This window comes from Cervus elaphus, chromosome 26 (genome assembly GCF_910594005.1).
Source record: "Cervus elaphus chromosome 26, mCerEla1.1, whole genome shotgun sequence".
Taxonomy (NCBI): Eukaryota; Metazoa; Chordata; class Mammalia; order Artiodactyla; family Cervidae; genus Cervus; species Cervus elaphus.
In genome coordinates, this window is record NC_057840.1 from 19,356,800 (window position 1) to 19,371,054 (window position 14,255).

General features: G+C 41.6%; 1 protein-coding gene across 4 annotated transcripts in view; it reads right to left on the minus strand.

Annotated features, from left to right (window-relative positions):
* Positions 1 to 9,212: 9,212 nt before the first annotated feature.
* Positions 9,213 to 14,255, minus strand: part of SGK1 (serum/glucocorticoid regulated kinase 1) — a 111,101-nt gene continuing 106,058 nt past the window's right edge. For all 4 annotated transcript variants that reach the window (XM_043888392.1, XM_043888395.1, XM_043888393.1 and 1 more), the window contains 10 exons: positions 13,895 to 13,970; positions 13,378 to 13,482; positions 13,191 to 13,274; positions 12,958 to 13,089; positions 12,584 to 12,696; positions 12,122 to 12,245; positions 11,595 to 11,690; positions 10,978 to 11,133; positions 10,786 to 10,875; positions 9,213 to 10,393 (listed from right to left, as the gene is read on the minus strand). In XM_043888392.1, the coding sequence (XP_043744327.1) occupies positions 10,226 to 10,393; positions 10,786 to 10,875; positions 10,978 to 11,133; positions 11,595 to 11,690; positions 12,122 to 12,245; positions 12,584 to 12,696; positions 12,958 to 13,089; positions 13,191 to 13,274; positions 13,378 to 13,482; positions 13,895 to 13,970 (1,144 nt within the window). In that variant the 3' untranslated portion in view covers positions 9,213 to 10,225. The remainder of the gene's footprint in view (positions 10,394 to 10,785; positions 10,876 to 10,977; positions 11,134 to 11,594; positions 11,691 to 12,121; positions 12,246 to 12,583; positions 12,697 to 12,957; positions 13,090 to 13,190; positions 13,275 to 13,377; positions 13,483 to 13,894; positions 13,971 to 14,255) is intronic.

Consider the following 14,255-nt stretch of genomic DNA (forward strand, 5'->3'; position numbering starts at 1 on the left):
AAGGTGGCAACTTGCTGTGTCTGATCATTAGTTAACTAATCAATAGCAGTATATTTTTTTGGTATTTTCTTTCATTGGACTTCTCTGGTGGGCTCAGATGGTAAAATGTCTACATACAATGCAGAGACCTGGGTTCAATCCCTGGGTCAGGAAGATCTCCTGGAAAAAGAAATGGCAACTCACTCCAGTATTCTTGCCTGGAAAATCCCATGGACAGAGGAGCCTGGTGGGCTACAGTCCATGGGGTCACAGAGTCTGACACAACTGGGAGACTTCACTTTATTACCTCTATAGTTTTATCTTTTGTATTTAGGTCTTTTTCAATCTAAATGATGTTTATTTTTAAATGTCATGTGAAATAGAGATCTAACTTATTTTTCTTCAAATAATGAGCTAAATTTCCTAACATCATCTAGTAAATATTCTGTTTTCTCCAAAAAAAAGTCCTTTTAGATTTACACTGGAAATTTACTGAACATAAATTTTGGGAGGATCAATATTTTTGCAAATTATGACATCCAGTCCACTAACATAACATACATAACATAATAGAGCTTATTTTTTTTTCTCTATAAACACACAAAAATTTTTTTTCCCTGTTTTAAAAGTTAGAACTTTTATTGCTGGTAAAGAAACACTGATTTGTATAGGTAGATACTGGATAAGGCATTCTTGATGAGCTTCCAAACAGGTTTTATCGTTTGTTGATCCCTTTGGCACTTCTGTGTAAGTCATTACAGCATCTGCAGCCATGACAATGTTTTCTTCTCTTTCCTGATTCTTACACTTCTTATGTCTTTTTCTAGTTTTGTTTTTATTTATTTTGCATGGCCGGGACCTTGAAAGCTATGTGGAATATGTTGAATAATGACAAGGATTCATGTTATCAGACTCTCCTTTTCTCTTATCTCTCTGTCTCTTATCATTTTCTCTTCCTCTATTTCTCTGTCTCTATCTCTCTGTCCCTTTCTTCATTTGGGATTTTCATTTAAACAAAGTTTAAAAAATATTGAAATAGAGACTTGTATTTTCTCTGTTTAGCGATATCTTTTTTTTTGTTAATTAATATTCAGCCTACAATTTACTGGTTGCAACTGGAAGTGTGGGCCTGCCTGAGAATCTGAGCACACAGACTGTTCTCCATGCTGCCAAAGGCACACAGCGAGAGGAGCTGATTGGAAGCCACGTTTTAGGTTATGAAACTTACAGACAGAAGGTCTTCGTGGTCCCAGCTCCTCACTCCCCAGGCTAGTACCAACAGCACCGTTATTTACTGTCTAGTTAAATTAAAATACATTTTTTGCACTCTGACACATTACCTCAGATATTCTGCAGTACAAGAGAAGTGCTTTTAGTCCTAATTTGGGAGAAAAGAAACCAAGGCTCAGAGAGACTGGGTTTCAAGAATTAGAGATTTTCTTAATTTATTATACTGCCCTCCCTCAACATATCTCTTTTTGGCTTCCTGTTCTTTGGGGCCCAGGAGAGCCTGGCCATCTTTTTCCTTGTTCTTTTATAGAAAATAGAAAAATTTTTAGATGGTTATACATAATGTGTGAGTCAATGAATGGTCTGCTTTAAAGAGGGTGCCTTAAATATTCCTGGATCATAAACCAGGGAGCCTCTCTGCCTCCTTTCCAAAGCTGGTGATGGAATTTTGATGGACACTGGGGCCACCAGGTGTGTGCATATGATTAGAAGCTGGGAACAGTCTCTGTCAAGCTGGAGTGATGGATTTGGTGTTATCGAATGCCAAACTGGACTTCCCTGGTGGCTCAGGGGTCGGGAAGCTCCCCTGGCAGAGGAAATGACAGCTCATCCCAGTATTCTTGCCTGGAGAATGCCCACGGACAGAGGAGCCTGGCGGGCTGCAGTCCATGGGGTTGCAAAGAGTAGGACACGACTGAGCGTGTACAGCACAATGCCAAACCAGTGTCCACAGACGCTTCCTTCCTCACTGCTGCATGGCTGGGAGAAGCAGAGCTTTCAGTCCTCAGTTTCTGGGATTTTGCTTACAGTTGTGTTGCTCCTGTATGAACAGACAAGAATGCAAAGGAGAGGATGGCCCACTGAACTTTACAGAATTGCATATGACATTAGACTATAACACTTGCAGAAGCTTCTGGCCATAGACTCATTTCACTCGGCCAACTAGTGGTTTTTGGTTTTGATGTTAACTATGATTTTAATTTCAGTGCTTTTAAGAGAAAACACATGCTCATGGCTTCTATTGTCTTCATCGAATCTGATTTACAGCCCTGACTCCTGGGTTTATGACCCCTGGAACTAGTGGTGACTCCCGTGTCCTGACATTTTTATGGTTCTATGATATTGGAAAGCACAGGACAGTTGATAGAAAGAATGACTTGAAGGAATGTAGGCATGGTTGGAAGGGGAAGTATTATCCCCCTCCTCAGGTCACTTTTATGAAAACATTCAGGTATGCTGTAGGCACGAAACAGCTATCTAGTAACTGGAAAATCAAGATGATTCCTAGCTGTGTTAGAAAGAATGTAACCAGAGTGAGGTTGCTGAATTGTTAGGCTTTAAGCATTGTGGACCAGGCAAAAGTCATGCATAGCTGCAAAGGGCAACCTTGAAAGTCAAGTCCCCTGTCTCAGTGAGCTTACTGTTTTGTTTGTTCTGCAACATGAAACCAGATTGCTGTGTCTTCATTTCACCGGATGAAAAAGTTGACAAGTGGTATAAGAGTTGCATTACACAGAAATTTTTTAAGCCCTAGACTCACACACGTGAGATTTTGAACTTTTTAAAAGTATGGACAATTAGAACAACTTAAAGAAAAAAATCAACCAGCAACCAAGACACTTCCTCTGTTCCGCCTTTAATATCCTAATTCTGAGTTATTGGAAGCCTTCATGCTTGCCTATGCACGTCGAATTTCTGAAAGGACACACAAAAGCAGCTTACTGTTGGTTATCTCCAACAAGGGAAAATTGGGCTGGGAATTGCTGAGCATCGAGACAATTGTGAAATGATTACTTATTTTGACCCATCAAGTTTTTATTTATTTACTTTAACAACAGCATGTTATCCATTTACATATAAAAAAAGAAAATCTAAGGAAGCATCATGTATTTCATATTCTTTCCTCCTCCCTAATTATCTGTTCTTCTGTTTGCTGTGATTTTAACAGTTGTCACATATGTTTGAGAGACTGTATTTTCTCTAAATTTATCCCAAATTGTCCATTATTATTAGGTAGCATATAATCTAATTCAAGCATCGGATCTTTTCCATATGTCCCTTTTCCATGATCTTTCAGAGGAAAATATAATCATTGTTTGCAATTCGGACTTGTTTTTGCAATTCCAAGTTTTGCAATTCCAAAAAAACAACTTTGCAATTCCAAGTTGTTTCCAGATTAACCCTAATTAATCTAATGAAGTGAACTCTAATTAATTATCACCAAAACAAATAGATTTGTCCTGACCTTCACTAGCAACGCTGCCACACACTTGAAATCAGATGGCTTAGGTCTGGCTAGGGAAGGCGATGACTTTGGCCTCTGGAATGCCAAAGTGGCAGTAAAATAAGGCTGAGCAGAACCATGTTAAAACCAACCGGATGTCACGAACACATTGGCAGCCACTCATCTGTTTTATATATGTGTCTGTAAAGTGACACTATGTCTTCATGCTCATAATCCTGTTGACCAGAGTGATTATCTGTCCGTGTGTTTTCTTGTGAACAGTCTGTACCCTCTATATTGTTGTTATAGCATCGTCATCGTGCCTGCTTTGGTACAGTAGGCGGGGCCCAGAACAGACCACACAGAAGGCGGAAACCCAGAACCCTGCCTGTCGGAGTCCACGGTCTTCAAGCTCTCCAAGCACAAACATGATGTTATAGGCAAGCCCTGAATAAGCATCTGGGACTGCTCTGTGCTTGCAGAGAGTCCTCCACAGAACAGGTGTGGAAAGTAAACAAAACATACATGTATATATATATATATAGAGAGAGAGAGAGATGAAGCGTGTTCTTATAGAGCAAATATGCGTTGGCCAAAGCAAACTAGGAAAGATCATAGGTCAGTCACACAAAGTCTAAGAGAAAATAATTTGTTAGTTTTGGTGACTGGCTAACAATTTTCATGCAATGTGAAAACACATTTAACCAGTTTTTCCAATTGGGTTTAATTAATGTGGGTGAGTGTATTTTTCTTAATAGAAGTGTTGTTCTGATTCACACCAGGTTAGGTTTAACATCATTCTGCTCCCAGTCCAAGGCTTGAGGCATATGGAGTAGGATTTTAGGAGCATTTTGATGGATGAGGTGAGAAATGTCTTAACAGGATGGGGTAGCGATTGAGTACAATGAGTAACATCTCGCCTTGCCAAGTACACTGATTGATTATCCATCGGCTGATTCATCACATCCTGGGGATATTGGAGGAACTAGTGGGTGGTTTTTGTCCTAAATGGTATTGTTGCAGCTGAGACAACCACTCCAATAAGTGGAGTCAATTACGTTAAAGAAATAAACTACATTAATACATCCTTCTTCTTCCTTCATTCCCATCAATTCACGAAGTTCCATTGATTTGAGGCCTTCAAAATCTCTCTCTGTCCTTTTTTTCCCACCACCAATGGAATGATTGTCAGAAGTCTCCTAAGTGGCTTCCTTATTATTTTTTTAATCCCAAAGTTCTCCCCACAATTACAACTCTTGCCAAGAGTCACCAGAACGTGCATTTTGATCATGCCTTTTCCTCATGGAAAACCTCCAAGTGTTTCATTTTACTACCTAATGAAATCTAAATTTCACAAGACTTTCAAAAACATCAGTCACAAGGTCCATCTCCCTATTCAAAATGACTTCTCACTGCTCTTTAAAACATTTTCCCCCTATAATCTGCTAAAGAGAAGAGGAAGTCGAGAAAAGTAATGAGTGGGGGAAGATGAAATTAACTAACATTTTAAAATTCCAGTTCCTTCTGACCTTGTCTCATGGATAACTGTGAAAAAACAGGCAGGGGATGCACGTTTCCCCCCTAAAGAAACTGAAGTTAGGAGATGTTTGCCCAAGTTACTACTTGCCCAGTGCAACAAAGCGGGTTGGGGGAGCTGGGATTCTGACCTCGGTCTTCCCGAGCCCCACCCTTTTCCCAATGCTCCAATCATCGTGCTCATACAGGTTGCCCTCTGGCACCCCCCACCTCAACTCCCCAGACCTGGAATGCCCTCCTTTCTGCCTCAACTTCAAGATCCAGTTCCAAAGACAATCTACCTGGACCCTCAAGATCTCCCTAGGCTTCTCTGTCCCAAACTCCCTGAAAATGTAACCCCTTTACTTGACCCCCAAACTGGATAAGATGTTCCTCCTCTGGGTTCCCATAACATCCTATTTTTATCATATCATATGTTTTTCAGTTTTATGTCTTTACTCTTGGCTATGCTGGTCTTGCTCGCTGGGCACGGGCTTCCTCTGGTTGTGAGCGGCGGCTCCTCTCTGGTCGCGCTGCATGGCTTCTCCGTGCGGTGGCTTCTGTGGCTACAGAGCGCAGGCTCTGGGTGTGTGGCTCGGTGGTTGTAATATACTGGCTTAGTTATGTGTGGCATGTGGGATCTTCCTGGACCGGGGATGGAAGCTTTGTAGCTTGCATTGGCAGGCAGATTCTTAACCACTGGACCACAAGGGAAATTCCATATATTTAAAAATAAACATATTTATTGATGTATAACAAGCATATAGAGAAGTCACATAAGTATTTAGCTTAATGATATATCAAAAAGCAAAATCAGGCCTGAAACCACCAAGATCAAGAAATTACCAGCAAGCAACCAGAAGACCAGCCCCCTCGCTTACCCTCTTAATTTCTATCTCCATTCTCCCCTCCCCAAAGGCAATCAGATTCTGACTTCTATGCAGCTTTGTTTTGTTTGCCTGCTTTCAAATTTTATATACATCAAATCATACAGTGTGGCTTCTATGTCTGTGATGTTTATTCCCTGTTATTGTATATAGCAATTATCCATTTGTTTTTATTAGAATATGGTATTACACTATATCTATTTATTTTACTAATTATATTTATTTTGCTGTTGGGAGACATTTTGAATTGTTGCCATTTTGAGGCTTATATAAATAGTCCTACTGTGAATATCATTGCAAACTTTTTATTGAATATATGTGCACTCTTTGGGGTACATATACCATGGAGTGAAGCTACTGGATCATAGGTTATAAATATATTCATCTTTATTTAGTAGAAAATGCCAAACTTTTTTTCCAAAATGGTTGTACTGGTTTATACTCCCATGGCAATGTGTATTTCCCCCTGCATCTCATCTTCATCAACAACTTATAAATGTCTACGTTATAATTGCAAATTCTTTTTTTTTTTTTTTTGTCACACCACACAGCGTGTGGAACTTCTCTGACCAGGGATCGAACCCATACCCCCACAGTGAAAGCGTGGAGTTTTAACTACTGAACCACCAGGGCAATTCTATAATTGAAAATTCTTTCTTTCTCCCTCCCCACCCCACTTTCTCTTTTTCTCTCGTTACCTTAGCATGACACTTAGAAGGTATCTGAGTAAAAGTCTAGTGAAATAGTAAGTAAATGACTAACAAGCACAGAAGTGTTGGCTTCTATATTCTTGTCACTTAAGCAGTGACATTATGCAGAATAGTGTAGTGGTTACAAGCATAGGCTTTGGGACCAGACTATCATGATTTGACTTCTAACCTCACCATGTCCCCACAAATTACCTTTCTGTGCTAATCTCTTCACTTTGACATCAGGGGGTCAATGAATTTTGTATAAAGTACTTAGAGCAATGCCTGGCATATAGTATGAATTTTATAATATTAACTATTTGTGTTGTCTAATTCTTAAGGTTTATATCCTTTTAGACTCCCTAGAAACAATCTCTAGGGAGATTCTAGTAACCTAGAGAGTTTAGAAGTCTGCTCTAGGCAGCCAACCCCACAGAGAACTTCTAGATTGCTGAGGTTCCCTTTAGCCCTCATTCTCCACCGGCCTTATACCACGGGTGGGTGCCCCAAGTAGATGGCAAATTCCCTAAGCATGGTACTTGAGTTATCTTCATGGTCGCAGTGGTTTAAAAGCCCCACTTCAATTTGTGGGAATCTTAGCTGAACACATTCCCCCTAAATCCATATTTGAGCAGCTACCCAGCTGAAAACCTATGGAGAAGTGAATTGTTCCTTTTATCCACCATCACGCTCAAATGTAGTTTCAAATGCTGACAAAGATGCGTCCCACACCCCAAGATAGATACTTCTGCACATGTACTACTTGACATCATAGTGTTTAGTAAGTATTTGCTTTTCTTTTTTTTTAAATATATTGATCCCTTGTTCTTTCTGGACTTACCTGTTCTGGCCCTGTTCCCTTCCCCCCCACTTGTGCTTGATCTAATTTCCTCCTGTTTGTGCGACAACACTCGGTCTCCTGTGGCTCTTATCTGCTCTCCAGCAACGTAAATCAGATCTTACATAGCAACTGACTGAAGCCAGAAGCCACCTTTCTACCCTCAAAAGATTGAAAAGCTGTGTAATCCATGATTAGCTCCTCTGAGTTATGTTTAATTAGATGGGAGAATGCCAGCTGAAAGATCCATGTTCAGATAAAAATGTTTTAAGTACTTATTGTTCATAGAGGGGCTCTTAACTGTTATTCATCATGAGAATGAGGGGAAGATACACAGAAAGCCTTTCTGTCAGGACTAGCATCAATCTTTACTAGGACTTTATAGATTTTCTTTATCATTGTAGTTGACTTTTGAGCTTCCCAGGTGGCGCTAGTAATAAAGAATCTGCCTGCCAATGCAGGAGACATGAGTCACAGGTTTGATCCCTGGGTGGGGAAGATCTCCTGGAGGGGCGCATGGCAACCCACTCCAGTATTCTTGCCTGGAGAATCCCCATGGACAGAGGAGCCTGATGGGCTACAGTCCATGGGGTCACAGAGTTGGACATGACTGAAATGACTTAGCAAGCATGTAGTTGACTTTGGCATTTGCGGTAGGTAAGGGGTTTAAAATGCAGCTAGTGTCTGGAGGGAAGAGCAGTAACTCAAATGCAGAGCTTGATCAGGGGCTACCCTTCAGCAAGATATAAGAGCCACGATAAAAGGGAAAGTGACTGTCCCCAGAGAAATCCCTGTGCAAGCTGAGAGGTCAAGATAAAGGGTGTGCAGGAGGCTTAGAACAGCAGCAAGACCAACTACCGGAGGATCCCGTGTATGCGAGGAATTTGTGGAAGGCCTAGAAAAGAGAAAAAGTCCAAACAACTTGATGCAAGATGACCATCTCCTACAATGCTCTTTTCCCTTCTCCCACAGGAACTATTCCAGTGGCCCGAATACAGGTGGGCCCACGCAGTGCCGGGTGCATACCAGCTTCAGAGGCTTCTGATCCAAGTCAGGGATGTGCCCCTTTAGGCTCCTTCTCAGAGCTGACACTGGACTCAGTTCAGCTCTGGTTACTCTCAGGAACCAGGAGTCCTGCCGGCTCAGCATTTTGGGAACATAGCCACTTATCCTCATCTTCTTTAGTGGCATTCTCCTAGACTTGCAGACTATTATCTAGATTTACATTTCAACAAACTGCTTTATTGATCAAGTCAGCCTTTCCCATCAGGCTCTGTAAGGGCAGAGGTGTGTCTTGCTTTATCTCCAGTACTTAGAATAGAGCCTGGCCCAGTGAAGGCACTCAAGTACTTGTTAAAGAATTACCTGTTACTTCAGACAAGTCAAAGGTCAGGACAAGCAGCCAACTTCACAGGGCAGGCAATAAACATAGGGAACATTACTTCATGACTGTCCTTGAGGCAGTTAAATGGACAAGAATTTGTTTGGATGGATTTTTGGAAAATGACTCACATCATAAAATGTTGGTAAAGCCCCCAGATAGAAATTGGCTTTAGGGAATTCCCTGGTGGTCCAGTGGTTAGGACTCAAGAGCTTCCACTGCCAGGGGCACGGGTCTGATCCCTAGTTGGGGAACTAAGATTCTGCAAACCACAGTGTGGCCTGAAAAAAAAAAAAATAAGACTTTAAGACTGCCCTATTCTCTTCTGAAGTCAGAAGCTGATGCTTCTGGAGGAAGCAAGCCACTGTTAATCACAGCAGCATTTCCCTGGTTTTCTATTTTAAGTGGATCTACTATTGTTCCCTTAACTGAAATATACAAAATAACACACATGATACATTTCTGTAAATATTTTTCAAGGTTTTATTGCAAACCAAAGTTGGTTTATCACACACAAAAAGGTGTGTGGTAGGGAGGGGAGAAAGAATTGTACATATTATAACCATGTTAATTACAGTACATTAAAATGGTGGTTTACATTACAAATAAGCCTGTAAGTTTAAATATACTAGTGTTATAACCCAATGTACAGACTTTCTTTATACAATACATACAATTATCAGGAATGCAAAAAAAAAAAAAAAAAACAAACACAACATAAATAATGCCCATTTTATAGGTGACATTTTAAACAATGAAAACACCAGGCTCTGACTGACAACTGGGGCATTGGTCCATAAAAACCCTTTCTAAAAATAGAAATATTTGTAGCAGCAATGCTTTCTTTAAGCATCTGGATACAAGTCATTGCAAGACCATTTTCAATAAATTTTAGTTATTAAGTATATCTTACAAAAAAAAAAAAGTCTACACATAAATTTATCTTCCAAATATGGAAGAAACAAACAATGTCCCACGTTGTAGTGTTCTGCAAGTGTCACATTGATGCTTATAACTGAGTCCTTCTGTGAGCAAGCATACCACACTCATACGGCGGATCACACAGGAGTCCACAAGGAGAAACAGAGAACGAAAACACTCGGCAACAGGAAAAGCTTTGGAGCTAACACGATCTCATCAGAAAAGGCACATTTCATAAGATTCGTTATCGTGGCCCAGACAGACCTCCAGAAGCTCCTTCTCAGAACAGCCAGTGAGACCACTGCATCTGTCTCGGGCGGCCCTCTACTGCTCATTTCAGAGATAGCACCACATTGGAAGGAAGAATAAAGAGGAGAATCTCACAAGCTCACTGAGGAGGATGTGCTCTTCGAAAAGCTTCCAGCAAACAGTGTGCAATAAGACTGCCAAGATGTGCAAGCTTCCAGGGATGTGCAAATTCTCTTTTAAGATGTCCTGTCAGCTGGCAGCTCTGCCAAAAGGTTAACTAAGAAAATCCTTTGCAGCCAACCCTAAGACCGTTCAGAGGAAAGAGTCCGTGGGAGGTGCATAGGAAAAGCCCAGAAAGGCCTCAGCCGCTTCCTTGACGCTGGCCGTGAGGAGGAGGCTGTCCGGGGACCGGCCGATGGAGTTGGGGACCGGCTCCTCGGTGAACTCGGGATCAAAATGCCGCAGGTCGCTGGGTCCGCTCTGTTGCAGGAAGGGGAAAACAAAACAAAACAAAACAAAACATGCTCCATGTCAAGAATTCACAGTGCAGATAATAAGGCAGGGTGATTCTCGTGCAAGCTTTAGGCGCTATATAGAGACCATCACAACCCATTTCAAGCACAAAACCCACAGGCCACGTAAAGTGTAAGCTACGAAGGTCATGTTTTCTTTCTGTCTTTCGCTACTTTAATTTATAAATGTGCTGAAAAATTATATGAGCTTCATTGAGATAGAAGTTCTACTTCTTCTGTGGGTAAAATAATGGTTGATGAGTAAAATATCTGCCAATTGATTCCTTGGGGGGCTCCCCAGCCCCACCAATGCCATCAACTCTGACTTTGGGTTTCCATCCATGCCCGAGAGCTACTCACCACATTTGGGTTGAAAGGGGGAGTAATCTTCTTATTAATGAGATCTTCCCAGTTAATTAGGGAGAAGAAGACATGATTCTTAATCTCCATCTGTTGAGAAGGAAACATGAACTTAGATGCCTGAAATTCAAGAAGGGCAGTGAGGTCTAGTGCTCTACCCAGACAGCCCAGGAGGACAGGAAAATGACTCACAAAGTCATCCTTGGCGCCCAGCCTCTTTGTCCTGTCCTTCTGCAGGAGCCCTTCTAGGACGTGTCTTGCAGAATTTGTAATATTTGGCTTCAACTGGAGGGGCTTGTTCAGAATGTTGTCGTACATCTCAGCTGTGTTTCGGCTATAAAAGGGAGGCTGAAAGAAGGGGGAGGATCACTTACTAGTCAGCTGGAAGTCCTGGAGAGCACTCATTACCAATAAAGACTCAGACCGGAATGCATGAAACTGGATTTGACAAAGTCTATCACTTGAGAGGTTTTCTTTGCCCTGGATTTTTCAGTGGCTATATTTTGCCACTCTGATGGGGGGCGGGGTAGATGCTAATAAGCCATGCTTTTCACTCTCAAATATGTGAAGTGTGGTCAAACCTAGTCAAGTGTGAACTTACAAAAGAAAAACCCACTAGGTAAGGGTTTATCCTAAGACACCTATCATTTAGCCAATACGCCCCGTCACATCAGCATCTGTTAAGCTTACTGATAAAGGGCAAGACATGAGGATCAAGTCTGCAAAGGGGTTTGTGTGCCCAGATGAGTATGGAGGGAGAAATGTATCCACCCAGGGCAATATTCTCTGATTCTCAATGGGCTACTCACCAGGCCATACAGCATCTCGTACAAGACGGCCCCCAGGCACCACCAGTCCACCGTTCTATCATAGGGCTGCTTATGAAGCACCTCAGGCGCCAGATACTGAAAGACCAGGAAAAGAGAGCTTAGAGCCCCCGAAACCAGGCACCGCCAAGACCAGGGGTGCGCCTTCAAAGGGCCGAGACACACTGGGTCTACTTGGAGGATGACTACTTCCTGATAAAATTGATGCCTTTGAGGCTGACTGTCCACTTATATGTCCTGATATTTAGAAAGCTAGTGGGTACCCCTCAGCTATCTTGAGAATTTAGAAACCTTCTATGATCATGGATAATCTTATCAACAGCTCATTTTTATTAAAGCAACATGAGGCTTTGGAATTTCTCGTGCCTCCAAGAGTAAATGCATTTTACTCGCACTGAACTGGACTAGAACACTTCTAAGAATACTCTTTCAGTAGTTAAAGGCACTAGTGCAATGATCTCTTCCTGGAGGAGTGGGAAGACCAGGCACCAAATCAAGAGTGTGCCTACCTCGGGCGTGCCGCAGAAGGTGGAAGTCGTGCCATTGTGTTCAATGTTCTCCTTGCAGAGTCCAAAGTCAGTAAGGACAATGTGTCCTTGTGAATCTAGCAAAATATTCTCTGGTTTTAAGTCTCTGTTTTAAAAAAAAAGTAGTCACATAAATTAATTTCACAGCATGAGTAATTCTCTGTAAAGATCATTGCTAGGGCTGTTATAGAAGCACTTTATATTCACTGTAGTTGTATTAGTAAATCTAAAAGGGAGTCCTTGTTCTGTTAATCTATTCTGAATTAGGCACAATCCGTATTGGCTAGTTGCCTAGTGGAAGGGAGTCAAGACCAGTCACATGCTGGAGATCTGGTTTTAGGTGAACAAGTTATGCCTAAACACAAATTATTTTAAGGTGCTGTCAAAGCCTGGGCTATGGTCCCCTTTACACCAGAAGGGCACCTTAAGAGCTCTTCAACTCACCTATAAACGATGTTCAGAGAGTGCAGGTAACCCAAGGCACTGGCTATTTCAGCAGCATAGAATCGAGCCCGTGGTTCCAGGAAGCATCGCTCCCTCTGGAGATGGTAGAACAACTGCAGAAGACAGAACAGAGTTAGCCCGGGTTGCCAAGCCAGAGGACAATGCATTGAACCAGGCTTGACATATACATAACTAAAGAAGACAATGGCAGGAAGCAGCCGTAAATAGTCCATTAACTATCTGAATGCCGGCAGGTTAAGGGAAATGCTAATGCTGTTAACTTTCCTCCTAACTATCTTTTACAAACTTGCCTCTCAAATTAAATGAAGCGGGCCACGCACAGACACCCATCGGTTCCCACCCCCTCTGCTCACCTCTCCACCGTTAATGTAGTCCAGGACGAAGTACAGTTTGTCGGCCGTCTGGAAGGAGAAGTGAAGGCCCACCAGAAAAGGGTGTTTCACGTTCTTCAGGAGAACATTCCGCTCCGACATAATATGCTTTTCCTAGAAAAAGGACAATGAAGATTCGGTGGCAAATTTCAACTTGGCACCAAGATCCCAGTGTAATGTTAAATGACCGTCTTATCTCCAAGCCCAGGTCATACCTCCTTCTTTTTCAGGATTGCCTTCTTTTGTAAAACTTTAACTGCATAGAATACTTCTTCTGCTTTGTGTCTTGCCAGGAGAACCTGAAATTTAAATTAGAAATCATTTTCCTGTTCACATCCAGGGAAAATGTAAAATTAGCATATGAAAGACTATAAACAACAAGAGCTTCAGACGTGAAATTACCTTTCCAAAACTGCCTTTTCCAATTACTTTCAAGAAGTGAAAGTCAGACGGTTTAGCATGAGGATTGGATGATGGGCCCAGGTTGATTTGCTGAGAGGGACTTGGCTGGAAAATAAAAGATTTTCCTTTAATCTTTTCCTTGCTTCAAAGGAAGATTGTGATAGTAAAGTACAGGCAATGTAAGAGATGGGATATCTGCAAATGACTAGGCAGGTCCCCAGACATCTATAAACACATTTCAAAATACCTTTTGTCCATACATGTGCATATTGCAAAACAGAGTATGGAAGTTGTACACAATCATGCTGTTCTTAAGCAGATAACACTTTTATGAAATACGCCTTTCAAAATGCTCCACTGATTCATACTTAAGTGCTTATGTCAGTTGTCTGCTATGAACTAACAAGGCATTCCTGCCTTGATACTAACTAAAATGCTATTTAAATTCATCCACGTAGGGATACTGACTCATTTTTAAGATCCCTCCATTGATGTTTCACGAATAGAGAACACTTACTGGAGGAGAAGGGTTGGCATTCATAAGCTCAGGCTCCTGAGGTGGGGAGATTTTCAAAATGGACTGAACTTCAGGACTGCAAAGAGGAAAGGAACAATTTAGAACATACTAACTCGCCACAAGGGGGCAGACAACACCAACAGTGAATTTCTGGCTCAACTTCTCCGGAGGATTCAGTGTTTAAAAACCCGAATCAATTACTGTTAAAGAAACTAATAGCTAAAATAATAAACCCACTAAAACACAGAAATGGGGGTTGTTCTTCAAGGAGAGAGGAGGTGAATGGGGAAAACATGAAAATGTTATCTTGCATCTCTAGCGCAAGCCAAATCAGCAAATTAATTTTAATGTTTTAAATGTC